The 27,112-nt window shown below is 41.8% G+C and overlaps 3 gene segments (V, D, J or C); all 3 read right to left on the reverse strand.

The window, feature by feature from the left end:
- Nucleotides 1-4,221: 4,221 nt before the first annotated feature.
- LOC108802132 lies at nucleotides 4,222-4,717 on the reverse strand. The segment is given in 2 exon segments: nucleotides 4,222-4,547; nucleotides 4,638-4,717. Coding segments are annotated over 2 exon segments (375 nt in total).
- A 4,308-nt stretch (nucleotides 4,718-9,025) lies between these two features.
- On the reverse strand, nucleotides 9,026-9,602 carry LOC108802133. The segment is given in 2 exon segments: nucleotides 9,026-9,357; nucleotides 9,507-9,602. Coding segments are annotated over 2 exon segments (381 nt in total).
- Nucleotides 9,603-23,238: 13,636 nt separating this feature from the next.
- LOC108802134 lies at nucleotides 23,239-23,640 on the reverse strand. The segment is given in 1 exon segment: nucleotides 23,239-23,640. A coding segment is annotated over 1 exon segment (402 nt).
- Nucleotides 23,641-27,112: the final 3,472 nt, after the last annotated feature.

Consider the following 27,112-nt stretch of genomic DNA (forward strand, 5'->3'; position numbering starts at 1 on the left):
GGCTGGTCACTTTAGGCGTGATGCCTGTTAGACTGGATCAAATGACGTGAGAATAGGCCCGCCCCCTCTTTTTCTTTAGTCTGATGGCCAGCATCATTTAACCTGCTTCCTCTAAGCCCAGGTCATCCTGGACCCTCCCCCAGCTTGTGACTGGACAGTAAAGGAGAAGCAGCATAGTGATGAGCTCAACTCTCTGTCACTCTCTCTTCCACCTTCTACCAGCATGCTTCTTCTTAGCACATGAATTGATTGGCTCATTGTACTGCTTCTACCATTCACATTCCAGCCCCACTATACAAAGCCTGCCAAAGCCTGATAACTGGTCAAATTCAGGGAACTTACACTACTTGCATTTAACAAATGGCCTGATGAGGAATTGTATGACGTATTAATGATTACAGAGATACACACTAATTTGTGTCCTTTATATCTGCCTAGAGATTAACTTTAAGGCCCCATTCTTTGGTGGTCTTTAGGTGTTTGTTTGAGCATTGTTCAGGTGTTTTTGTGCTTGTTTAAGGATGAACTTTTTTTATTATTTTGGGCTAATGATAAAGCTAGTTACTAAGCATTAAAACATACAAGAAACGTGTGGTACTTTCTGTTTTGCACATTTTCATTTGCTCCCTTTGAAGTCTTTGTGGCTTAAACACACCATGCTGTTCCAAAAGAAGGTAATTTACTTTTTTCAAAAAACTACGGGGAATAAAGGGAGCTACGCCAAATACAGCAAAAGTAAAAACCAAACTCCAGGGTTTCAATTTAACTATGTAACACTAGAAAATCCCCTATGCACAGAAATCCCTATGTAGCTCGGGATTTATTTTATTGGATAGTAATATGAACCACATCTTTTATGGGTCTCCTGAGCTCCAGAATGGTGTAAAATGTCTGTCTGGCTGTTACCTGGTGGCTACTTTTACTCTGTAGCTGTTTTTCTTTTTCAATTTAAAACAATAGAAGTTTTAAAGAAATGTTACATTATTATAATAGTGTATTTTTCATCTTTCCCCCTAGAAGCTGTAGGGCTAGATCAATTGAAGAGTGGACCTGTGCTGCTATTACAATGCTTCACAGTAGAGTGTTCATAATATCTTTAATAGCTATAGACATTAATAGCTGTATAAAAGCAACATAGAAGGTGCATACAGAAGCCTCCTCAGCACAGTCAAAGAGGAAGGGGGTTTTTGTATAGCTCTATATCACCGTGTGAATGGTAAGCTATAACCACTTTGACCACAATAACAATATGCTTCATCTTCTGCCAGAACTCCACTGATTGTCAGAGTGAAGTCATTGTACGGAGATTCCGATCTACCGCAGCTGAACCTCTCCGGGACTCCAGACTGACGATTGATTGCCTCATAGACGAGAAGTGTTGGAGGCTGATCTGGCTTCTTCTGATACCAGTGTAGAAACTGGTTGTGCCAGAAGTAAGAGTAGAAGTTTTTTGTCATATGACCAAACAAGCACTTTCGGGAATTGCTTTAGCTAAAGCCTGATGAAGGGACCCTGCGCGGTCCCGAAAGCGCTTGTTTGGTCATATGACAAAAAACTTCAATAAATGAAGCTTTTGCTATCTTAAAAGGATTGGTGTGCTGGTGACATTTCTACAATTTTGCTGACATTCGCGGCGCCATCCGCAGTCACTGCAAGCACCCCCCACTACAAGGGACATATCGGTAAGGAGTGCGACAAGGATAGTACTTATAGAAGTAAGAGTAGAACTCGGTTTACAATGTATCACCACATTCTCTCCTGGAGACACTGAGATAGATTCCGGAGTCTGAGTCAGCACAATCTGTCCGAAAGAGGCTTGGGAGACAAAGAAGAAATTGTATTTGTTACAGTTATAACACATAGTAATGCAATTTACATGGCATGCAACTACTACTTTTTCTACTACTACTGCTTCTAGCACTACTAATAATACTAATTGGAATAATAATACTAATAAATATAAATGATCATAAAATGGCAATAAAATAATCATGTACCTTCTATACAGAGACAAAAGACGCAGAGCAGATATATCAGTGAAAACATCTTGTATCTGGGCTGTCACACACTGATCACTGGCTTTCAAAAGAGACATTTTTATAACACGTGAAATCTACAGGGACATGAACTCAGATAACATGCAAATATCAGTTACATTTCTGTTACAGTTCAAGTACAAATAGATCATCATATTTTACATTAAAAACAAGATTTGTTTGAAACATTTTAACTTATAAATGTGACTGTAATTTAACATTTTCCCATAACACATAGCTCTGCAGTTGTGCTGCACAATTGCCGGTTTCATTGTTCCCAATTATCTCTAAAAGTTACAGAACACCTGACCTCCATGATAAGAGAAGAGAAGAAAGGAAGATGTTTTGTAGCCCTAGGGGGACAACACTACTGTTTCATAGATACAGTACAGCGAGTGAGTGTTGTCACCGTAGGGCAGGAAGTGTGTTACTGGCAGGATCACCAGGTAAAATAAAAGGATAAAAGCCTGGCAAATGAAAACTAATGCAACCACCACATCTAAGAACTGGTAAAGTGCAATATATTACACTTTTGGTCTTGTGTTTAGGGGCACTCCAAGGTCAGCAAAATGTTTGTCATTAGTACACTACTAGTGGGAATATGCTGCACTACCTGGAAACTTTTATCAATTGAACTAAACTGCTTGGAAAATAAATGTGTTGTGTATTAGCTTTATTATTTGCAGTAGAAGGAGTTGTCGCTGCTGCCCTTTTCCTACTCCTACAATTATTTCAAATTCCTTCTTTTCATATCTTATCCTATCATACATTGGCCTTTCCACATTGAGATCCTATCAGTTGCACACCCATTGGTCTTTCCCCAGAGAGATCCCACCACTTACACATACATTGGCATTTCCCCAGAGAGATCCCACCCCCAGCACATGCACATTGGCCTGTCCCCAGAGATATCCCACCCCCAGCACACACAATTGTCTTTCACCAGAGAGATCCCACCTCCAGCACACAGATTGGCTATTCTGCAATGAAATCCCACCTCCAGCACAGATATTGGCCTTTCCACAGTGAGATCCCACCCCTAGCACACACATTGGTCTTTCCCCAGTGAGATCGCAACCCCTAGCACACACATTGATGATTCCCTAGTAAGATCCCACCTCCAGCATGCGCATTTCTTTGCGTACACACACACACACACACACACACACACGCTATAACCCATAGTCACCAGTTCCCTATCTAGAACTCTTCACTTTGCAGTAGCCACACTCCCACTACACACAATGCATATTGCTCACTAAGTCTAGACACAAATAGGCAGATTTAGTAATGGAGTTGAGAATCTTTACACAAAACATTTTATGAATATCAGTTTAAATTATCCAATCATGTAAAAAGGAAATTCCTGTTTACTTATTTCATCTGTACATGATTGGATAATTGAAGTGAATATTCACAATTTCTGAATATATTCTGAAGGACCTTCCGGGATTTTGCACCCTGTAATATTGTACCCTACTATTAAAGTGCATCTAAACCCAAAAACACAAATTTAATTTACTACAGCTTACCAATCCTTAGATATGGCTGCAGTAGTTGTTTCTTATAGGCTTTGTTTTTCTTTTTTTTCTTTACATGGTAATCCGGCCAGTAACACACTTCCTGTCTTAGGGAGGCTACACTCACTTCTCTACTGTATCTATGGAGGAGCACTGTAGCTACCCTTGTGCCCTGTGACAACAGGATGGTCAACCAGTGGAGAGGGCAGTGTTAGATGGACTCTTAGATTTTGAAGGACTTTACATAAGTCCTTCAAAATCTAAGAGTCCATCTAACACAATTAAGGCAACTCCAGCTAGCATCTTTTAAGTTTGTCTCACCCTCTGTCTCCCACTTTTGCTGAACAGCTGGGTCTGCTGAGGTTGGAAGATAATAGACTTACTGGCTGGATAAACATGTGATCAAATTATGATATGTAGGGGTCTCAGAAAAAAAAGGCTGCGGTAAAAGCAATTGACAGACTGCATCATGTTTTTTATTTTGGCTATAGTTCCTCTTTAAGTAGGGAGAACTTATTTTTCCAATATGAAACCTATTGTCATGTAATATGACAGAATTTGCTCTCAGGCTTGTGTTGAATTAGTAGAGATTAGGAGCCCCAGCTATGTGTAGCCTAGTGAGATGAATACAGAAAAGAGGAAGGAGGTTTTTGTATGGCTCTGTATCACTGTGTGATTGGGTTGCCATAATCACTGGAGCAGTAATAACCTCCTGCATCCTCTTCCTTTACCCCATCAATCGTTAGAGAGAAATCATTGCCTGATCCGGTAGCACTGAACCGGGCTGGTGTCCCAGAATGTAGAGTGGTGGCGTAATATACAAGAAGCTTTGGAAGATGCCCTTCTTTAAGCATGTACCAGCTGACTTCATACTTTGAAATAGCAGAGTAATAGGTGCTGGAGCTGGAAGTACATGAGATAATGACCTTTTCTCCAGGAAATGCAAAAATATGACTCGGTTTCTGTGTCATCACAATCTCACCATTGGAAGCTTGAAAATAAAACAAAAAACACTGTTTAATCAACACATCAACAAATATAAAAACACAATTTCCTTGTAATTTTGCTGATATGACTATACTTTGAATATAAAAGTAGAGAACGCAGAGTAGATATGTCAGAGGAGCCATCTTGATTCATCTGAAACCGTCACACACAGATTACTAGCTTTCAGATCAAACCTTTATATTACAAAGCTTGTGGAGCAATAACCTTGGAGTTTATGTAAAACAAGAAATATGTAAATTACATGATTACAGATCAGCCAATAATTTGCTTCCCCTTTAGACATTTCACTGATAACATCTATATATTTAAAATGGTAATGTGTTGTGATTGCAGTGGGTTTAATCAGCAAAGCATCTCTCTCACTGTAATGTAAAGAACAGTTTTAGGTTTCTAAATACTAGTTTGTTATTCTCCATTCTGTTTTTACGATATCTGTTCTCTATTGACACAATATATTTAATTGCTATTAATGGCAACTTTATAGTACATAGTTATAAAACACGTACCCAACAATTATTTGACACTTGGGGGTCTATTCACGAAGCTGCCGAAGGATCTAGCCGTAGCTTCGGCCGATCCTTCGGCTAGCTTCGGCCCAGGGTCCCCTTCGGTTCAGTGGAACCGAAGGGGTGCTGTACGGGCTATTCACAGAAAAAAAAGAACATTTTTGCCCATTGGAATGCATTGCTAGATTCCTATTGGCTATTTCAATTTGCAATAGCCAATAGTAAATTAGCATTGTACCCGCCCTCTGCTGCAGTTCTCCATCAGGTCCATTAGCAGAGGCAAGCCGATGTACGGCTGATTTCAGCCGATATACGGCTGAAATCAGCTGTACCAGCCTGAAGTGAATAGCCGAACAGTGTTTGACTCACTTCACTTCAGGTCGGCCATTCACTCGGCTGCCTTCGGCAGCTTAGTGAATAGACCCCTTGGACTCCCTTTTTCCCCCGTACAACATTAGGTTTCTTATACCACTTTTAGACCTAGATGTATATCCTGGGAGCATTGTTTTGATATATTATTGTTGTGTTTTTCTCATACTAGTTTTGTGGTACTGCCTAAATATTTCCTAGCGTACATGCTTATCTAATGACGAAATGTTGTTAATGACAAACAGTTTTTGTTTATGTATGCTCCACTTTATACTCAATAAAGATTGTACATGCTTAAAATACATAGTTATAAACATACCTTTCCATTTCTATTTGTAGCCATAAATAAATCTGATAAATACAGTTTAAAATGTGCTTATCTGCGTCAAAGCTTTTCAATGTGGTTTGTAGTAGAGACTTTTTTGTTTTTTGATTTTGCACTTCACAAAGTGCAAAATTGCACGTTAAACAACCTTTGAAATTAAAATGTCCCTACTACTTAAGCCACCATGACCCTATTTATTCCCATGAATGAGCCATACTCTATTAGATGGCTGGAGGCTACCATGAGTACAGCTTATTCACAGGAATGAATGGGGCTTTGGCGCGTCTACTCACGGGGAAGAGGAATCGGCAAGAACATTTTCATTGCAAAGGCTGTGCGTCACTGTGCAATTATTTTGCCAGGCGGCTGGTAAGGGAGGGGAATTAATTAAGTCTAATTGTTCTAAAGAAACAGTTGGCCTTTATTGTTTGCGGTGTGTTTTGTTATTGCGCTTTTACTTTTTTTACTGATGAGCTACGACTGACATCAACTGGCACTTTGAGAAACATCAAACATTTTTCCCTCTGTGCTCTAGGCTGAAAATATTTTATAAAAGCTAAGCATTTTATTAAAAAAATTGCTGACAGGCAGGCATTTTATCACAAAAAAGACTGTGTGGTTCTCTTCTGTTGAGGTGAAGCAACTTCTGTGCACATGTGTCTGAGGTCAACTGAGCCCAGCCAATCAAGTGGCCGATGACTCGAAGAAGACAAGGAAGTGCTGGCGAGGGAAGAGAGCACAAACATAGCAAAACTAGAGGGATTCCTTTGGTAGGTAATCCTGCTATAATATCCTATGGAATTGCAAGTGGCATTACTATGCATAACAATCATTATCAGGGGGAATATCCTGGGTGACATCATTGGCCAAATATGACCATGACCATATTTAGTCAATGGCCTCACCTGGGTTCCCCCGCCACTTTGGAGAAGTGCATTGTGTTTGAATGTTTTGTTTCAGCTAGTCACTGGGCATTGTTCATTATGATTGGTGATGATTTTACATCATGGGACTTTTTTCTTTTATTAAAGGTCTTTGTAAAATGTATTGTGTGTTTCTCTACTACTTTCTCTACAAGGGAGAGGTTCTCTCTGTGAGCCCCCTTATTTTAGAAGAGGCTTGCAGATTCTGATTATTCCCCCCCTAAACCTAAACGTACAGGTGTGAATAGAGCCTAATACACTCCCCCCCTCCCCCACACACATAAAAAAATACTACCCCTGTACAAATAAAATAATACACTCCCCCCATACACTCTCCTGCTTACCTTTTTGCAGGGAGGAGGCTATGAGGAGGCACAATCCCTGGTGAGTGATTGGTAAGGTCTGCTGCAGACCTCACTAATCAGTCCAAGTGCTGGCACAGAAGCAGCTATGTGGTCTGCATCAGACAGAGATGCAGACCCTGTAACTGCTCCCACAAGTCTGGTACACGGTCTGTGACAGCGGCTGCAGGCTACATAGTACAGGCTCGCAGGCCGGTACTTTGAGACCACTGCTATAATGCTATAAAGTAAAGAGGACCCTGCTCACCACATGATTATTATAAGTATACTAATGTTTTTTTTTAAAGCTAAAATGCGGGGAGGGGAGCCTACCCATCCTGGAGGTGGGGGTATCAAGACACTTTATTGAATTACCCCCTCAGCAATTTTATTTTCCATTTTAACACCTGACTTCTAATCCTCCCATGGCAGCTTTCCTCTTCTAAGTATTGGAAAAGTTTAAGGAATATAGGTTTCTTTGGGGTATATTTTTCAAAGATTCGCAGACAGCTGTTGCAAGGAGCTGTTGTTTTCGGACGCCATGATTTGTAGTTATACCACTGGGAGGAAGGTCGGTATTTTACCAGGCAGCTGTGCACAGGTAGGGGGATTAAATAAAGCAAATATGTATAGAAGTACAGTTGCCCTTTATTGTTTTTTGTGTTATTACTTTATTACTGATGAGCTAAGCCTCACATCTACTGGTACCATGAGGAACATCAGACATTTTGCTCTGTAATGTAGGCTCAGAATAATAAGAAACAAAACACGTAAGGTGTCATCTGATAACAACAATGACATAACTGTGAAAATCATGGTTTTGTTTTGACAGATTTGTTTTGACAGATTTCTATAATGTGTTAATTTTTACAACTTTGAGATACTGAAGTAAAGCTTTTTTGGCGAAAAAACTAGGCTTTCTTTTATATATCGTATTGTCATCTAAGGGGATTATTCACAAAGCTGCCGAAGGCTCCACATCAGAAGGACTTCGACTCAGCCGGTCCAACGTCTGGATCGGCTGAGCCGAAGCTCCGGCAGCTCACTCACTGCCGTTCACCCCTATTCACATAGGGGGCGAACGGCAGGGAGGGAATAGCCAAATGCCGCCGAGCGGCATTCGGTTCGGCTATTCTGCTCGGTACCTCCGTGGAACCGAGCAGAATAGAAAGTAGTGCAGAAAGTAGGGAAAAAAAACTTTAAAAAATATTGATAAAAATTTTAATAAATATTAAATAAAAAAAAAGATTAAAAAACAATAGGGCGGAGCTAGCAGTGATAGCTAGCTCCGCCAAACTGTTTCCTATTGGCCGGCACCGCAGTCTTCTAGCAGGTCCCGGCCAATGCATAACAACTGGGTGGAGCCGGCTGTGGCGTCACAGCGGGCTCCGCCCAGTTGTTATTGTTTAATGGCAGTTCAGCGTCCCCAGGTCAATTGGGGATGCTGATCTGTCATTACAACTGGGCGGAGCCAGCCGTGGGATCACGGCTGGCTCTGCCCAGCTGTCATTTCCAGGGTGAAAAGCCTGGCTTCAGCTGACACTTTGGCTTGGCTGAGCCGCTCGGCCACCTTCGGGTGCTGTACAGGCTATAGTGAATAGTGAAGTTTTATTCCTATTATAAGACATTAATTATTCTACTATATATAACACGTGCGAACATTTGGGTACTGTGAGCATTATTAAAACAGGATGGTAAAAATTCTATATGTGTATGTGTGTGTATACACATATAGATATAATATTGCAGTTGGTTGTGCTGCTAAAGTTTCCATTTAGTGTTTAAACCTATGGTAGCCTATGGCCATACCTTGCCAAACCACCCACTTCACAGCCGGTTGATGCACTTTAAAAGTAAAATGACAGGTGTGCTTTGAAAATAGGATTTCTAATTTTTAACTTTCATGCATTCACATGGTAACAATAAATTAATGTCTTGTCTTTGCAGACTCAGCGGCTCTGTATAAAAGAGGAAGGAGGTTTTTGTACGGCTCTGTATCACTGTGTGAGTGGGGTGCTCTTGCTCTGCATACAGTAATACTCGGCTTCATCTTCTGCCAGAGCTCCACTGATTGTCAGAGTAAAATCATTGTACGGAGATCCCGATCTACTGCCGCTGAACCTCTCCGGGACTCCAGATGCACGATTGGTTGCATAATAGATAAGACGTTTTGGGGGCTGACCTGGTTTCATTTGGAACCAAAATATTCCACTGTCACCATCTGAGTAAGTAACATCAGAACTTGATTTATAGTTTATGTTCACATTCTCTCCTGGAGCCACTGCGATATATTGTGGAGTCTGCGTCATCACAATCTCTCCATAAGAGGCTTGGGAGACAAAGAAAAAATGTAATAAGGCGCAATTAATACATATAGAAATATTATGCAATGGTAATATTGTTAAAAAAGGAAATAATTGGTAAAATAAAGAAAGGATTTCAAAGCAATTATAGAGAGAGCAGACATTCTTTCTGTACCTTCTGTATAAAGATAAAGGACACAGAGCAGATATGGAAGAGGGACCATCTTGATGTGTCTGGACTGTCACACAAACAGATCATTGACTTCCAAGACACAATGTTTATATCACATGAAGCCTAAAGGGAAATAAGCTCAGAGTTCCTGTATGTAAAATAGGAAGTATGCAAATTCTACTGTCGCAGATATCCCCACGCCAGGCCTATTATTAGAATTCTGCACAATGTATCTCAATTATTATAAAGTCTGTTTTTGTACCTTTCATGTACAGAATGGAAGACAGTGCATTCACACTGGACAACTGTGATGTTGAAGGACAACCCAGTCTCTAGTGAACCAGCTTAAAAAGGTTTTTGAGCTACACTGGTTTGTATGGCTGTAAAGCATAGGTGGCACTAGACCCGGGCACCTGGGGCACAAGCCCTGAATCTCCTGCCCATTGCCCCGGGTCCAGCAAGACCTATAGCAGAGCATGTAACTCTGACTGTCAGAACAACCTGCTCTGCATTATGCCGGCAGTGCCAGTTGGGGTGATTTCTAGTCAGATGCTGCCTACATAGTATCAGGCCATCAACACTCAGAAGACCCAGGAGCTGGGAGGTGGCAGTGTAGGAGCAGTGCAGCTTCTTTTAGGTAAGAAATGAATGAAGCTTCCACTGACCAGCAATAAAATTGGCACAAAAACCTCTTAATACCAACAACAAGAGCAATGTTCACCAATAAAAGAGGCAAAGACCAATGCAATATAATAAGATACACTGACCAATTAGCACCAAAATAGTAAGGGGCACTGACCACTGAGTACCTATGTAGTAAGGGAAATTAACCACTCTTCACTGGTGTAAAGGGGTACTTACTCCTGTCACTTTATACATTATGTTACATGTTGCATAGTGCTGAACTATTTATTCTATGTGCTATGTTATGTGTTAGATGAACCTGACTGCTGCATTCTATACACCATGTTGTTGTAACATAGTCCTGGTTGATGCAAGCCATATGCCATTTTATATATCATTGGACGTGACCACTGCAGGATATAGGCTATTTTGTAGGTAATATAGTGCTCAATGCTGTACCCCATACACCATGTTGTACTTTGCAAAATACTATATGCCATGTTGTATTTTTCATAGTCCTGTACACTGCACTGCTTACTCATTGTTGTGTATTACATAGTGTGGACCACTATACACGACATTCCACTGTGCTGCACATACTATTTTACACTTTGTATACTCAGGAAACCTGAACCCTATAACCTACATTGTACATTGCATGGTTCTTCTGATCCCTGCAATGCTATATTAAATGTTACAGATTTCTAACCAAAGTATTCATCATATCAACAGTTGTAGGTTGCTATGTTGACTCCAACTGCTTCAATAAAGCTGAGTGTGTGTAGGAACCCATATGTAATGGAATAGTTTCAATTTATTAAAAAAGTGATCCTTTCTGCTGAGGTTTATGTGTGTCTGTATCAGGTGCGGTTGAGTAGGAGCCCAGATGCAGGGAGACTCGCCAGTACTAAAGGTACCTCTACGCAAGTAGACTGGTATAAACTAGGGTTGCCACCTGTCCAGGATTCACCCGGACAGCCCGGGTTTTGAATGCTGTGTCCGGGTTTCATGGCAGCAGAAACCCGGACACAAGATGTCAGGCAGACAGGGCCAACCAAAATTAAGATAGAGGCTACTGGCCCCCCACTGTACAGTCTCGGCTGTGATATTTACCTATGAATGGGTGGCGCTATTTACATATGAATAAGCCACGACTAAAAATGTCTGCGCGTCGCTAGAGTGTTCGGGTTTTGCTTGAAGAAAAGGTGGCAACCCTAGTATAAACGCACAATCTCTTACGCAGTGATAACCAGCACAAGTAAAGTCCATGAACACCATAGCCAAATCGTAATCCAAATTCGTAGTCGGTAATCGGAACAGGAGTCAGGGCAGGCAGCGAAGGGTCAGGGATTGAATTTATACCCATTGGTGCTCTGCTGATGTCAAGCAGGAAGCGGACCACTTTAGAGACTTGCTTGGAGAAATGCACGTTGTCTCTTTAAGAGGCGGTTCAGTGTGCTCATACATGCTCAGCACATCACAGGATCTAGGAAGTCTACATAGGTGGCTAGGTACTGAGCAGCAGCCACTGGAGCCAGAGAACATAGGAGACACACTGACTGCTCTCTCTGGGTGACAGATTACACAGCCAAGGATACAACCGTGAGAGGCCTGGGATTGCTGAGGTAAGTTCTTACAGTCTGTGAGATTTCTGCTTGTGGCACAATAGTTGAAGCGGACCTTTACACTTAAAAATCAAATTCAACTTATTCATCCCTCTATGTATGATGATGAATAATAATATAAACAGGTCAGGTGTAAAATGCTGTGATTATGAAATACTTACACTTGCAGAGCATTCACTTCCTGCTTTAAATGTGCAAAATGACTTCAGTTTGCCAATGAAATGCACACTGGGATTGCCTTGTCATCAGCAGAGCATTGCTGGGAAATCTCATCAGAGATCTCGGGGAAAGGAATTCTCCTCCCCTGAGATGATGTGCATGGTCACATGTCATAGCCACATGTCCTAGTCACATGTGCCAGAAATTCAGGAAGCAAAAGGAGAGCTAGTAATCTGCCCTTAGTAAACATGGCCACTGCCAGAAGACTGGGGAAGAAAAGAGAAACAAGGAATGCAAAGAATACAAAGCCGGCAATTATCTAGAAGTATGTGTTTGTAGATTGTCATTACCAAACATTTCTAAAAAGGTGTGTTTGTTATTATTTTAAAGATATGGGTAAAGGTCCACTTTAAAGGAGAACTATGGGGTTAAGGCTTTTCCCCATAGTTCTCCTTAGGGTAACGGGAGCACATAAACTAGCGTCCTCCTGTCACCCTAGGCTCAGTATACCGCGACTGAAACGCCGCAGCTGAAGCGGATCCCGACAATTGTGCCGGGATCTGCCCAGCTGCGTGACTGACAGCTGGCTCTGCCTATCTAGAGGCAGAACCAGCTGTACCCGCCCCCTCCCCCGTCCGTTCCGCCAGTCATCGCTGGCGGATCGGAGCGGGGAATCCAGCCCCTCCCCTGTCACGGCAGAGAACCGTGACAGGATCGAGAGGGGAGTGAATGCCGGTATGTGTTCGCTCACCTCCTGATCTACTGAGCCGACCTGTGACAGTCTCATTGTCACAGGTCGGCTAGAACTATGAGGTGAGTGAAAAGCACTCACCTCATAGTTCTCCTTTAAGGGATATTTTGTGTGTACAAGGACTGTGAGTCCTTGGTTCTATTTAATGATCTCCTTTTAGCAGCTTATAGGAGAGATATGCACACTACCAATTCTTCTCAAGAAGAAACAATAACGGGCAATATCAATTCGATATACATTCAATCTTTTCCTACTATGAAGGCCTATTCCTAATATTTACAGAACATCAGATTATAGGAGTCTGCATTAAAGATGTAACAAATATCAAATAGTCACCTGCACTCCATACAGCCTGTAGACCCTCATGAAGTTTGGTGCTTGAAGTGACAACACGGATGGCGCCGTGTGAGATTCAGTCAGTAATAAAAGTCACCAGCACTCGATAATATGTGCAAGAAGTATAAGCACTTTTATTGAATTGTCACAAATGTCATAAAGCCAACATTTCGGGCCTGTCACTATGTCGCCCTGAAGAAGGGACCCTACGTGGCCCCAAAACTTTGGCTCTATGACACTTGTGACAATTCAATAAAAGTGCTTATACATCTTTACACATATTATCGACTGCTGGTGACTTCTATTACTGACTGCATTAACGATGTAAAACATTGTTGATCTAGATTTTTGCTTTAGTAAATACTAATTTGCTTTAAAATGCAAAAAGCTAACTGAAGAAGTTGAAAATATATAGAAAAAGTTTTTTTTTTCTGTGTTTAGAACTGTAATCACTGTTATCATAGTCACATGGCAAAAATGAAACCCTGAAATGTAGATGGTTAGTAAAATGTCTACAATATTTATGGATCCATACCAGATATACGGCTGAAATCAGCTGTACCAGCCTGAAGTGAATAGCCGAACAGTGTTCGGCTCACTTCACTTCTGATCGGTCATTCACTCGGCTGCCCTCGGCAGCTTTGTGAATAGACCCCATAGAAGTGTAGTGGAGTGCACCTTTGCTCAATTTCCCGTTTGGGCTCCTTGAACTCCACTCCCCACAATTTCTGGGCTTCCAGGGAATATAAATGTCAGCTCCTCTCTCCCTCTTGTTCTTAGAGAGATGCTGCCTGATGCTGGTTTCTCCACTGTTGAGTCTGTTGTGCAGGCCACCAGCGACGAGCACAAAGGTACGCAGTTTGTGTAAGTCCAAGTCACTGTGGGGGGACATTGTGTATGCAGACTTTGTAGCACTGCTCCTACAGTGGGGTGGCCTTGTCTTCAGCCACCAGAATCTCCTGACCAAAGACTTCATCTGCAGCTGGCCTCAAATTTTCTCAGGGTAACCATGTGTAGCGCTCTCCCCCGAAGGAGCCGCTGGAATATACGGCTACTTCTGTATCACCTCTGTGATAGACCTCAGGTAATGGATCCACAGCACACCAGCACACCTTGTGAGGTTTTGTAAGAGTTTTTACTAAACAAATAATGTACTATCCAATAAATGAATAGAAGCACTTTAAATATGCAGATAAATCTTAGCAGTTGCTGCCTATCTGCATATGCAAACAACACTGAACTGACTAATGTCAGCACACAGCAAACTGTGAAGGCAAAGTCTCAGTTCAAACAGACCTGGGTCTTAAACCTACTGGCCAGTGGTATTTAACTAGGCTAGCCATCGGCCCAAGTTCTGCTTGTACAGATGGTTTAGACACAATATCACAGTGGCCAATGGCCTCTCGCCACTCTTGCAGTTTGGATTGTGGCTCCCGTTTGGTGAAAGGAGGTGGTTTCTACTCTCCAGTCAACAGCTTTCCAGGTTCCAGCAGCAGCAGCTTGTGCCACACATAGTAGTAGCGATGCTTGCAACACGTTTTTGTAGAATCCAATCACTCAGGAAAGGGATAGCAGGGTCTCTTTCTGATACAGCAGTCACTGGAACCGCTCACCAGTTCATGGAGCATTTCCCACACTGTAGAAGAATCTTTCAGCAGGATCCCTCTGTAGGAGAGCAGGCAGTCTCAAGACTCTGGAATCACAGATACTGTTCAGCAGACAGTGATCATCTGCAAACACCCCAGGTTTTATCTCTCCCCTGAGATGACTAGCAGGCAACACTTCACAATACATCCAGCCACTGAGAGAAGACTCAGTCCCCTTTTCCTTCCAGATCACAAAGTCTCCTGGGTCTTGTAGTCCAGTGCATCATAACTTTCATTGTCTCTTCCTGTGTTGAAACTGCAACTCCCACAAGCACTTTAGTACCGCTGAGAGCTGAGCCAATCAAGTCTCTGTAGCAACATACAGTCTTAAAGCGGCATTGATCTTAAAAAGGAAATGACAATGGTCCGCTACGCATGCATTTCCATGGTTCAGGCGAGCCCACAGCAGCATGAAAATGCATGATGCTAATCCATCATTGGTAGCATTTAGGACCTCTCTAAGCATTCAGAAGAGTACAGAAGTCCACTTCTGTCTGTACCTGCTCCACTTCCCACCCTCTGCAAGGTTGCCGCAGTCGCAGTGTGGTGATGATTATAAGGGGGGCTCCTGACGGTAGGGGGGCTTCTGATGTGAAATGGGGGACTTCAAATCATTTTTTATTTTTTTTTACATTAGTTCTCCCTTAAAATCAATATCAGACCCCTATCTAGGATAAGTGCCTGATATAGTTTTTGCAGGGAACTACACGTCATGCTTTACATTTACTTTTTTGAGTTGTAAAGTGGCGCATCTGTATGATGTATAGAACCTGCTGAAGCAAAAATTACATTTATATACATTTTATTGATATTTATATAGAACTCTAATATATACAGAAGTCTGCTCTACAGAAGTCTGATATATATATATATATATATCAGACTTCTGTATATATTAGAGTTCTATATAAATATCAATAAAATGTATATAAATGTCATTTTTGCTTCAGCAGGTTCTATACATCATACAGATGCGCCACTTTACGGTCTTAGTTTATATATATATATATATATATCAGACTTCTGTATATATTAGAGTTCTATATAAATATCAATAAAATGTATATAAATGTCATTTTTGCTTCAGCAGGTTCTATACATCATACAGATGCGCCACTTTACGGTCAGTGAAAGGGGACCCCCCAGGCACCATATATAAAGAAATTTTTTATTTTTAATGTTTCATTTTAAGTGATGTTAAATCACTGCTGCTTTAAAAAATTTATTTTTTAAAAGTGTTTTTTTCATTGATACATGTCCCCCAGGGCAGTACCCGGATCCCCATACACTTTTTGGGATCCCCATACACCCCCATAGACTTGCATTGAGTTCTAAGTTCGAATTAGAACTTTTTCCATGTTCGAAAGTTCGAGTTAGAACCGAACACGGGGGTGTTCGGCTCATCCCTAGTCACCAAATAAATGATGAAGGGACCCTGTGTGGCCCCAAAAGCTCTTGTGTATTTGACATGAGTCTTCAATAAACCCACGATTGATGATCCTTTAGGAAATTTGGTGTGCTGGTGACCTTTCTCTTATACTATCCACAAACACACAGACACAGCAAGGCAATCCACTCCCTGCTCCTCTATCCTTCTCCTAGTAGATGGACATCTGCCAGAGACAGCTCTGTCCCTCATGTTCTTGCACTGGACAGGAAGTTCAGGGAAGCTGAGCTGAGGGAGTTGGGGCTGTTCTGAAACATGACGATTGTAAGTGTGTGGCCAAAAATATAAAGAAATAGCTTGCTGGGCGATGTATTTGTTTGATCTTAATTCACTATTAGAAAAAAATGTTTGAGAGTTTAATATTACTTTAAACCTCTCAATAACAGATAATAGTTCTGCATCCTTCAGGCTGTGACTATTCACTCTGCTGTAACCCAGCACCCTCCAGTGTTCACACTTCTACATGTTGGTGGGTTGGCAGTTGAGCATAACCACTCTATAAATCCTTAAGAGATCTTAATTTTCTTATTTTTTCTTGCACAGGGGCTTGGTGGTTTGGCAGTGGGAAGAGGGACATGTGTGTGTGAGGTGTACATTGGGGTCAGGACATGTAAATAGATACCATACATGTCAAGCCTCGGAATTGTGCACACCCGTGCAATGATGAAACACTTAAAATTGTCCATAGGCAACACTTTAAAAAGCTTTTACTGCTCATCACTTTAGAGTTAACAGCGAATTATTGCTTTCACGCCGACGTTCATGTTGATGCCTAACATGTGTGGCACAATCGCCGCTTACGTACCTGTATATTCTGTGTCTTGGAGCCCCCTTTGCTATCACATAGGTGGGTTTTCTTAGCCCCCTATGTGATAGCAATGAAGTTAAGTGGAAAAAAAAAAATTAAAGTTTCCCCCCAAAAAAATTTAAAGTTACACATAAAAAATAATTTACAAAAAAATGTTTTTAAAAGCCCCCCCCCCCCCATACATACACGCATGCAAACAGATGTCGGGTGCGCATACGTGCGAAAACGACGATTGCGCCCATTACGCCGCCATGTTACATATCGTCGCGAGCGTCGCAGGGAGAGCAATAATTTTAGGCCCATTAATCACTGATAACACTAAACAACCTGTCAGTGATGTGTGCAGTGGCGCGTTCCTTCTCACAGCAGCTGCTGAGTTGGTGACAGCCAGCAGCTTCGGGGGAGGAGGCTGGGCCCGTCATGGGCAGCAATGGAGGAGGCGGGGCCCAGTGACGGAGGAGGCGAGGCCCAGTGACGGAGGAGGCAGGGCCCACCAGCGACTATGGAGGAGAAGAAGGCGGACAGAGGATCGGGCTGACAGGTAAGAGGGCTTGACCGCCTAACGGAGACCCTGCAGGGCCCACCATAGAGAGTCTATGGTGGGCTCTGCAGGGTGCACCTCATGGAGGCTGTGTGGGCTATCAGGTGGGAGTAACCAGAAATCACAGGGCCCCATACAAAATTTTGCTATGGGGCCCTGTGATTTCTAGTAATGCCCCTGGACAGAATTAAATGTGATACCACACTTATCCTAGAAGAGAAAGGTTAAGGTGAACCCATATAGCATTCAATACCGCACTCATCCTAGAAGAGAAAGGTTAAGGTGCACCCATATAGCATTCGATACCGCACTCATCCTAGAAGAGAAAGGTTAAGGTGCACCCATATAGCATAATGCTAGAGAAACTGACGTGGACACAAGAGCGTCTGTATAGCAGTTTCTACTTTATTAGGATGAACAACATTGCCATAATCATTAATAATGTATTCTAGGCGTTTCTCCGTGTTAACTACTCATTAATATATGTATTAGACATACTGTGAAATCAACATCATGTGAAAATTGTTTAAAAACCAATGTTACCTGTGCTTGGCACAAAATAATGAATATCGGCAAGATAAAGCCTAAACGAAACCACAAGTTCCCAAACCAAGGATACAACGAGAGAACATACACAATTTAGAATGAAGTGTGTGGAAAGTTGATATAAGTTAAAGTGGTGCTCCAACTGAGCGCTCTGGGTGTCCATAATATCTTTGGGAACTCCTCCTTTTTTGATGATATCATCACTCCTAACAAAGTCTCTTAGATTATCCCAAGGTATTTCCGGGTAGGGAGATTCAGAGCATCTCCCAAATGGCCAGGGAACCTCCAGTCTTCTCCATCAGGAGGTCCATTCCCTCGGGTTGGAGTGAATAAAGCAAGTCTTAGTTACACACAAGTCTCTGGATCATTACTTTTCAGAAATCATTTTTAAACTTTTGTAGGGGACAATACCGTAGTAGTATACATTCTGGACACCAGGCACATCAGAAGCTTAACTGCAAGGTAAAGAACAAGTATAAGCAATCAAATCAAATAAGCATGCCAACCTTTTTAAACCAACTGAAGATACCACTGAACCAATCTCCAAAACACCCTAATGTCACACCTAGGCATAGTGGGAATGCATATTAGTGTTGTGTGCATTTGTGCATGTCCCTCTGCGTTTCTTTCCCACGTCTGATGCTTGTCCCCATTGATTTCAATGGGTACCACATGCGCGTCAAACGTGGGAAAAGCCGCTCATGTGACAAAATCTCAACATGTGTTCTGTGGTTTTTTTTCCCTGCGCATTTTAAAGTGTGGGGAACAAGCGTGTTTTCCTGGCCGCGTTTGGGGTGCCATTATTATCAAATAAATTTTTATTGGTTTGCATTTGTAAAAGAATAAAACAAACAGACATTTACAATTACAACAAGACTACAAGAGACTACAATTACTACAAGAGAACATTCGGCACCATTTCTGAAGTTACATAAGTATATGCATTTTGCACATAGGCATAACTGGAGGTGGTATGTCCGCACAAAAATAATGCAGTCCTGGTACAGCAATGTGAACAGTCCTCGACTACACAGGAACAACAGTCACATAAATATCTCAGACATCATAATTTAGGGGTGCCATTAACAAGTAATAGAACCACAAGCGCATTGTGCGTTTTTTATGTATTCCGCGTGCCTAGTTTTAGAAGGGACTGAATAATGACACGTCACATCAGTCTGTACCCATGTTAGCTCATCCTATATTTCAGGATCTCTCTATTAGCATCTCAATAATTCATTTTTTAGGTCCCTAGAGTATAAATGTAGCACTAATATTCATTCTAAGAACTGAAATCAGAAATCTTATCTTTTGTCAGGCTCCATAAAAATGTAAAGAAACACTCTTGTAGACAATTGTATAAAATTAGGAGCCACTACGATCAGGGCCGGATTTCCCACAAGGCCAACCGAGACCCAGCCTTGGGGCAGCAGGGGTGTGGAAATGCCATCTCCCGACGCCTCGGACATGCAGTTCTGGGCACCAGGCGGGTAGTTGTTTTCTACATTTAGCCCTGCTTGTAATGTACAGGGGGGAAGCTGCTGCTTGTTTTGTACAAGTGATCTCAGTGATATCTCTGAGATCACTTGTATGCAGCCTGCATATAGGGGGCGCATTGAGGAACCTGGCCTTGAGTCAGCCGAGAGAGTAAATCCGGCCCTGACTACATTGTTGCATGGGAGGTTCTTTGTAGTTCCTAAAAATATCACTGTGTGAGAGGCCACTCATCACCCTGGTGACAGTAATAATGTGCCTCATCTTCTGCCAGAGCCCCATTGATTGTCAGAGTGAAATCACTGTACGGAGGTCCCGATCTACCGCCACTGAACCTCTCCGGGACTCCAGACTGACGTTTGATTGCATGATAGATAAGAAGTTTTGGAGGCTGATCTGCTTTCTTCTGATACCATTGTAGGTTGCTCCTACCATCTGAGTTAGTAATAGCAGAACTCGGTATACAATGTAATACCACAGTCTCTTCTGCAGGAACTGAGATAGATTCCGGAGTCTGAGTCGGCACACTCAGTCCACAAGAGACTATGAAGACAGAAAAGAATTTCATTAGCTACAATACAAATATTATAAGATTGATGTACAGACCACATTAATGACATCTGGTGACAATGAAATAACTCTGTACCTTGTATATAGAGATAGAAGACACTGAGCATACATGTCAGAGGAACCATGTTGATATCTCTGAACTGTCTCACACACAGATCCCTGGCTTTAAAGACAAACTGTTTATAACACATGACACATGCAAATACCACTGGCAAATATTTTCGTTTCAGAGAAAAAGTCATCTTAAAGCTCAAGTGTAATGTTCCCATGGTTCCCACTCCCCCTGATCAACATGAAATTAACATTTTTCAATCACATTGTTTAAAAAAAAATAACACCAGTATTGAGACTCATTAATGTCATCACTGGATCTGTCTGATGCTCTTTGCTGGCAGGGGTCATCAGGCTCCTGTAAAGGTCACAGCATTCTGCCTCGGATCTATATCAAAAGAATTATATGAAAGAGCTCATCCATGGGATCCCATTAGACATGCCTGTTACTTCTTCTGGCCACTGGGTGCTGCAGACTTTAGCTATCCAATCTGCTGACCAGTGGACTGATTGCAGGTGCATCTAAAGGGATGCTGGGGATGTATTCTTTCATATAAAGCTCAGGAAGAAAATGATTGATGCCAGAAGCTAATAGCTGTGAGAGGGAAGCCAATGCCAGTACGGATCAGGGGAAGAAGTGACTGATGAATGATAGAGGTCATTTAGACAGGAAATGAAGGCAGGCTTAAATTGACAATAAAGTCACAAATGCCTTCATTCCCCCATGCTTCTTCGAGGAATTACCTTAAATGGTGCCTTTTCATCCGATCATCTTCTTCCTTCCACTTGTATTCAGCAATTCATCCAGCGCTAGTGCTGGTCACTGATCCAGCGCAGACTCCTGGTGTCCCACGGTGTCTGCTCGATGTGCACATTCCAGGCTGCATGCATTCACCTGCATTGTGTCTCTCCTCTTTTCCCTGCCGAAGACCTCCACTGCGCATGTGCCTGTCCCATCATACTGCACGGCCGCTCAAGAAGCTTCAGATCTTCAGGGGGCAGCGAGCGTCAGAGACACAGGTAAGTAATTACCTTTTTGGTAACTTTTTTATTTTTTTAAATGTTTTTGCATGTATCTACGGCTTGCTAGCAGTAGTTATATGCAAAACAAATTAGAGTTTCATTGTACTTTATAGTGACATTAAACTCAGGAGTGAAATCTTAAAAATACATTCAAGTACCCAAACTATTAACAAAAATGTATCTTATTTGTGTATCACTCGGCTGTAGATCCTCCAATCATCTCTGAATTGGCGCTGACGCTGTCCTTCTTTCTGGAGGGGGGCTACTTTGTTCCCCATGGTCCCTGGGTGTTTTGTAAAGTAGCCACCGCTCCATGCTCATTCCTTCAATAAGGATGCACCGATACTGGTTTTTCGGTATCGAGTACAAGTATTGAAATTTTGCTTTCCGGTACCGGTGCTCCCGCTGACATGGAGCCGGCTTCCTATAGTGACATGCTGCCCGGCTTCCTGATTGCCAGGGAAGCCGGTTCCATGTTGTTTGACCAGCTCGATTGTGATTGGCTGGGAAACCGGCTTCCCAGCCAATCAGCATCGAGCCAGTTTCTCGGCCAATCAGGAGTAGTGACCCGCCTCCCGGCCAATCAGCAAGGAGGCGGCTGTTCGGCACACACACATGCACAAACACACACAGACACACACAGGTCGAACTTGATGGACCTGTGGCATTATTCAACCTCAAATACTATGTAACTATATAACCAATCCCATTCAGGAGTTACTGATGCTAAATCTGGATCAGTTGCCTATGACAACCAATCAGCATCTCTCTTCAGTTTGCTCAGCTAAGATTTGAAAATGAGACAGAGAAGCTGATTGGTTGCTGTGCAAATCTGCTCCAGATTTTGTCTGTTCCAGTTTTGATAAATTCCCCTCACTGTATCTAAAGCTAAAACGTTTTCCATTTTAAATACAGTAAGGAGCAGTTTAAATCCCTATTTTTTCCCCCTTTATTTTTTGTTGCCATGTGTATCTTATTGACAAGATATCTCTTCTTATCCAAACCTGTAAACAGAACAAGAAGTGAGATGAAATCTCTCCAAAGTCAGGGAAATCCTTCTCTTACACAGCTGTCATTGGTGCAGTTGTCCCCATTGGAAGAGTTGCCTTCTATTCCTGTTCTGGTGACAACTCGAACTTTTGGAATTTCCCTCACATCTAGAGCCCATTCACACTGAGCTAAGTGCATTGCCATTTATTTGAATAGCACCCCAATGCACCTCCTAGCAGCCTTGTGATGCAGCGCAGTACCCTGTACCACAATACTATGCGTTGTGGTTTTAAAAAGTAATACATGCACAGTATTGCAGAATAACACATTGCAGTGCAGTGCATGATGGCCAGAAGGTGCATTTGGGTACCATTCAAATGAATGGCATGCAGCACACCTAGTACACAGTAATGCATGCTAGGTGCAATCGTGCAATAGCATGCGCTAAATAAACACAGTATCATGCGATTAATGCAACGCTATGGTGCGAATGGGCCCTAAAGCTCACAGCACATATTACAATCTGATTGTACAATCTCCTTTAGATCTAGCAACAACTGTAGTGCAATGGCCTTTCTGATTGGATGCAGATTGATTGGATGGATTAGGTGTGTGCTCCTATTATATAGATTTGGTAAATCTAAAATTGATTGTACAAAAATTGTATGGTCAGATTGTAACGTGTGCGGTGACCCTTGGTCCCAGAGACAGTGGTCACCAGTATATCAAACCAGTGGACCTGACAAGGGATTTAACCCCTCACCTCCAAAACAATGCCTTGACCTTAGATAATAAAGATTCTTATCATAGTGTGTTAGCTTTGTGAATTGAGCCCATAGAGCAGTTGAGCCAGAAGAGCCTTCCGGATGCTTTTGGGTTATCACACATGCAGATGACCAGTTATCAAGATACATTGTTTATATGTACAATGCAATGGGGGGGGAACACAGGGAAAGGATCTCTGTATAATACAAAATATGAAAGTTGTGTGTAAGGCATCATATCTTGTCAGTTGTCACGACAGATAAAGTGCCATTTATATCTCTGTTATGTGAATAAGACTTTGAGCAATTAATCCTACTTAAATACAGCAGAGTAAATCAGCACCTTTACATGGGATCATCTCAGTACACTGTTTTCTGAATGTGATATAAAAGGGAAATTAATTTGCACAGCAAAATATAAAAGAGGAAGGAGGTTTTTGTACGGCTCTGTATCACTGTGTGTGGTGCTTCCCAACCCTGCTGACAGTAATAATGTGCTTCATCTTCTGCCAGAGCTCCACTGATTGTCAGAGTGAAATCATTGTATGGAGATCCCGATCTACTGCCGCTGAACCTCTCCGGGACTCCAGACTGACGATTGATTGCCTCATAGATGAGAAGTGTTGGGGGATGATCTTGTTTCTTCTGATACCAGTGTACATAACTTGTACCAGAGCCACCAGTAACAGTAGCACTCGATTTACAATGTATCACCACATTCTCTCCTGGAGACACTGAGATATATTCCGGAGTCTGAGTCATTGTAATCTCTCCGTGGCAGGCTTGGGAAACGGAAAAAAATCATGTAAGTTATAGTTATAACATGGTCACATACAAAATAATAATAATAATAATAATAACAACAACAAAATAATCACATACATTCTATATAGAAGTAAAAGAGACAGAGCAGATAAGTCAGAAAATCCATCTTGTATCTGGGCTGTCACATACACACAGATGGTTTGCAGCCACAACAAGCTATTTATTATATCACATGAAATCCACAAGGGGAAATACTTCACAGTTTCTATATGTAAATCAGAAAACATGCAAATATCACCCGAATATCACATCCACCTCATGTATAAAATCATCATAAGTGTCTCAACTATAATTCCTGTGATCATTCATACTGAGGCAAATGTTTGTTTTTGATAGAATATTGAAACTAAACTCCCCTTTAAAAATAAATAAATAAATAAATTGGACGGAACATTTTAAAACATAAAAAGCAGTTTTTGCTGTAATATTCACATCCTCTTCTACGCTGACCCCCAAAGACTCAACACTCCGTCCAGCTGCTGCCACTGGTCTTTGTGGTTGAACAATGCCCAGCAACATTTAACCCACTTTTTGTGGGGTCGGGATGTCAAGGACACACTCTGTGGGCAGCACTAACACTTGGGCTGGGGGCTTATTTTTACAGACTGCCACTGACCATCAATGCTGGGTAGGTTATTGTGCCAGTCACTGTCCACCAGTTTGGGGGGGGGGGCGGTTATGTTCCAGCCAACCACTGACAATCAATGCTAGCAGTATTTCTTCAGCCAGCCACTGACCACCAATACTGGAGAGGTTTTTGCTCTAGCCAGTCACTGACCACCAGAACAGTGGTGGTTATTGTTCTGGACAGCCACTGTCCACCAATGCTGGGGAAGGGGGAAGTTATTCCTTTCGTCAGCCACCAATGCTCAGGGGGTTATTGTTTCAGCCAGCCACTAACCACAAGTCTGGGGGTGTTATTGTTCCAGGCAGCCTCAGACCACCAATGCTGGAGGGTTATTGTACCAGCTAGCCACGGACCATATTATTAGGGGGTGGTTATTGTTACAGCCAGCCCCATGACCACCAAAGCTGAAGGGGTTATTTTTACAGCTAGCCCCATGACCACCAAAGCTGGGGGGGTTATTGTTGCAGCCAGCCCCATAACCTTAAAGCTCAGGGCGTTATTGTTACAGCCAGCCCCGTGACCACCAAAGCTGGGGGGGTTATTGTTACAGCCAGCCACTGACCACCAGTCTGGGGAGATCAATGTCCATTATAAAGGGGATTATGGATGGGCCCTACTGTCACTGACTTTTTTGGCCATGCCTGGTGGTGTGCAAAATTTCTTGATACCCTAAACTTAAAACTATTTTAAAATGTTGATAAGTATACCAGAAATAATGTTTCTGAGTTTATGTCTGTGGGGTAGATTGATATGCTAAGTTCAGTACTCGACATAAGGTTGCAACCACACTTACATATACTGTTGTTTGCCCACCAGCAACTAGTTCTGGACCCACCTCCAGGGTGCATGACTTTGAATTTCATGATCACTACTGAAAATAATTTTGATGTTTGGGGGTATTAAAAAAAAGATCAGTCGAGGGAGCAAGGTATATCCCAAACATGGATTCCATGCAACGATCACAGAGCAACCCTGTTGACTCCCACAGATCACAAGGTAATAAAAGCAAATTGCAGGCTGGGGATGTTGGACAAACTGGGATAAGTTCAGGAGTTTGGGCCCGTTTTTTATGTTTTGTATATTTACAAAACGTTTTGGGTGAATCTGCCCAGGTTCGATTTGCGGGTGTTCATTGAATGTGCCGCAAAGTTCACAAATTGTAAATTGCCATGGGGTTGAATGAGAAGAAATGTTTGATTCGATGATTGGCTGCAGTCAATTTTCAGGCCGACTCCTTCGACAAAAGCTGTTTGCAAAATCTACTTTCATCAAACGAAGCGTGGCCAGCAGGGCCACACACTGCTCAAATATCGAATACCAGGGATGTTTCGAGGGTAGAAATATGGTGAAAACAATTTGAGCACTCAATTTTTAGGTGGCAATAACATTTGCAATGATTTGTCCATTGACTTCTATGAAAGACCTAACATGCTCAATCTTATTCCCATGGGCAATTTGCAATGGCAAAGAAGGTTTTTAAACCCAAAATGAACATTTGCATTGGCCAGCATTGATCTCTGTTCCTGATACCAATGAGTAAATTTAGAAATGATTTTAGATTCACCTGCTAATAATAGAGACACTCCCAATATAATGTACCTACAAATATAATAATAGAAAAGGTGCACACTTTTAACTTCAACTCAACCGCTATAACCCTCACCTCTAACTCTCTAAATCAAACTCCTTCCTCTACTTGTCCACTTAGAGGGTCTATTTATAAATGATTTCACACATGAATTACACAACTTTCAAACAGGATTCACACATTTTTACAATTAAACTCTAGTTGAAAAATGTGTGAACCTTAAAGTTGTTTGATTCTCATAACATTTTTAGGGGTTTTATTTATTTATTTATTTTTAACCTTTCATATGTAAAGCTTAATTTAAGTTTTTCCCCCTCCTTTGTTTTTGCATCAAAATAAAAAAATACCCACTTTTTACAAAACATACTTTTAGTTCATTAATAAATAACTCTGCCATGCTTTGTGCCAAAAAATTTATTTTAGCATCATAACAAATGGGACAAGTTTTAGAATAAATTGTGTACTTTTTATTGAAGGTAACTCTTGTTTTTTAAAAACTAAACACCAACTAATGACTTCCAACGACTCATGAGGAGATGACGTTGCAACTTTTTTTTACTGTTTTACCACATTAATTCATGTGCCTGATCTTCTGAACAAGAAGTTATCTCCAATATCATTATTTAGGTTACAGTCGTAAGCAAAGAGCAGTTGCATGATTCTGTGCCTCCAGTGGTTCTATATACCGTGTTTCCCCGAAAATAAGACCTAGTTGTGGCCGGTGGTGACATCAGGGGGAACTTGAGGAGCAGCAGGAGAAGTGGGAGAGATTCAGCTGAGCCAGCATAACCCGGAGGAAGCGAGGCAGCAGCAGAGGGAGCAGAGCCGCATAGGCCGATGCTTCCTCCATAGCGCCGGCTCCCGTCACAGGCGGAGTGATTCCAAATGCATTCCGCCTGTAAGGAATCATACTGTAGTGAAAGCACTCATTCACAGGTCTGTTACCAAACTGCTGAAAAATGAGTGCAAAAAGAAAGCTAGCTTTCTTTTTGCACTCATCTTTCAGCAGTTTGGTACATTTAAAAAAAATGTTGTACATTAAAAAATATATATATATATATATAATTGAGGTTGTGGATTTGGGGTTCTTGGGGTTTTCATGAGCTGTAAGCCATAATCATCACAATTATGACAAATCACGGCTTGAATTATCTTGCTTTGCATGTAATGAGTCTATCTCATATATTAGTTTC

The sequence above is a fragment of the Nanorana parkeri genome, unplaced genomic scaffold, assembly GCF_000935625.1.
Source record: "Nanorana parkeri isolate BGI_ZX_2015 unplaced genomic scaffold, ASM93562v1 scaffold2675, whole genome shotgun sequence".
In the NCBI taxonomy this organism is placed as follows: Eukaryota; Metazoa; Chordata; class Amphibia; order Anura; family Dicroglossidae; genus Nanorana; species Nanorana parkeri.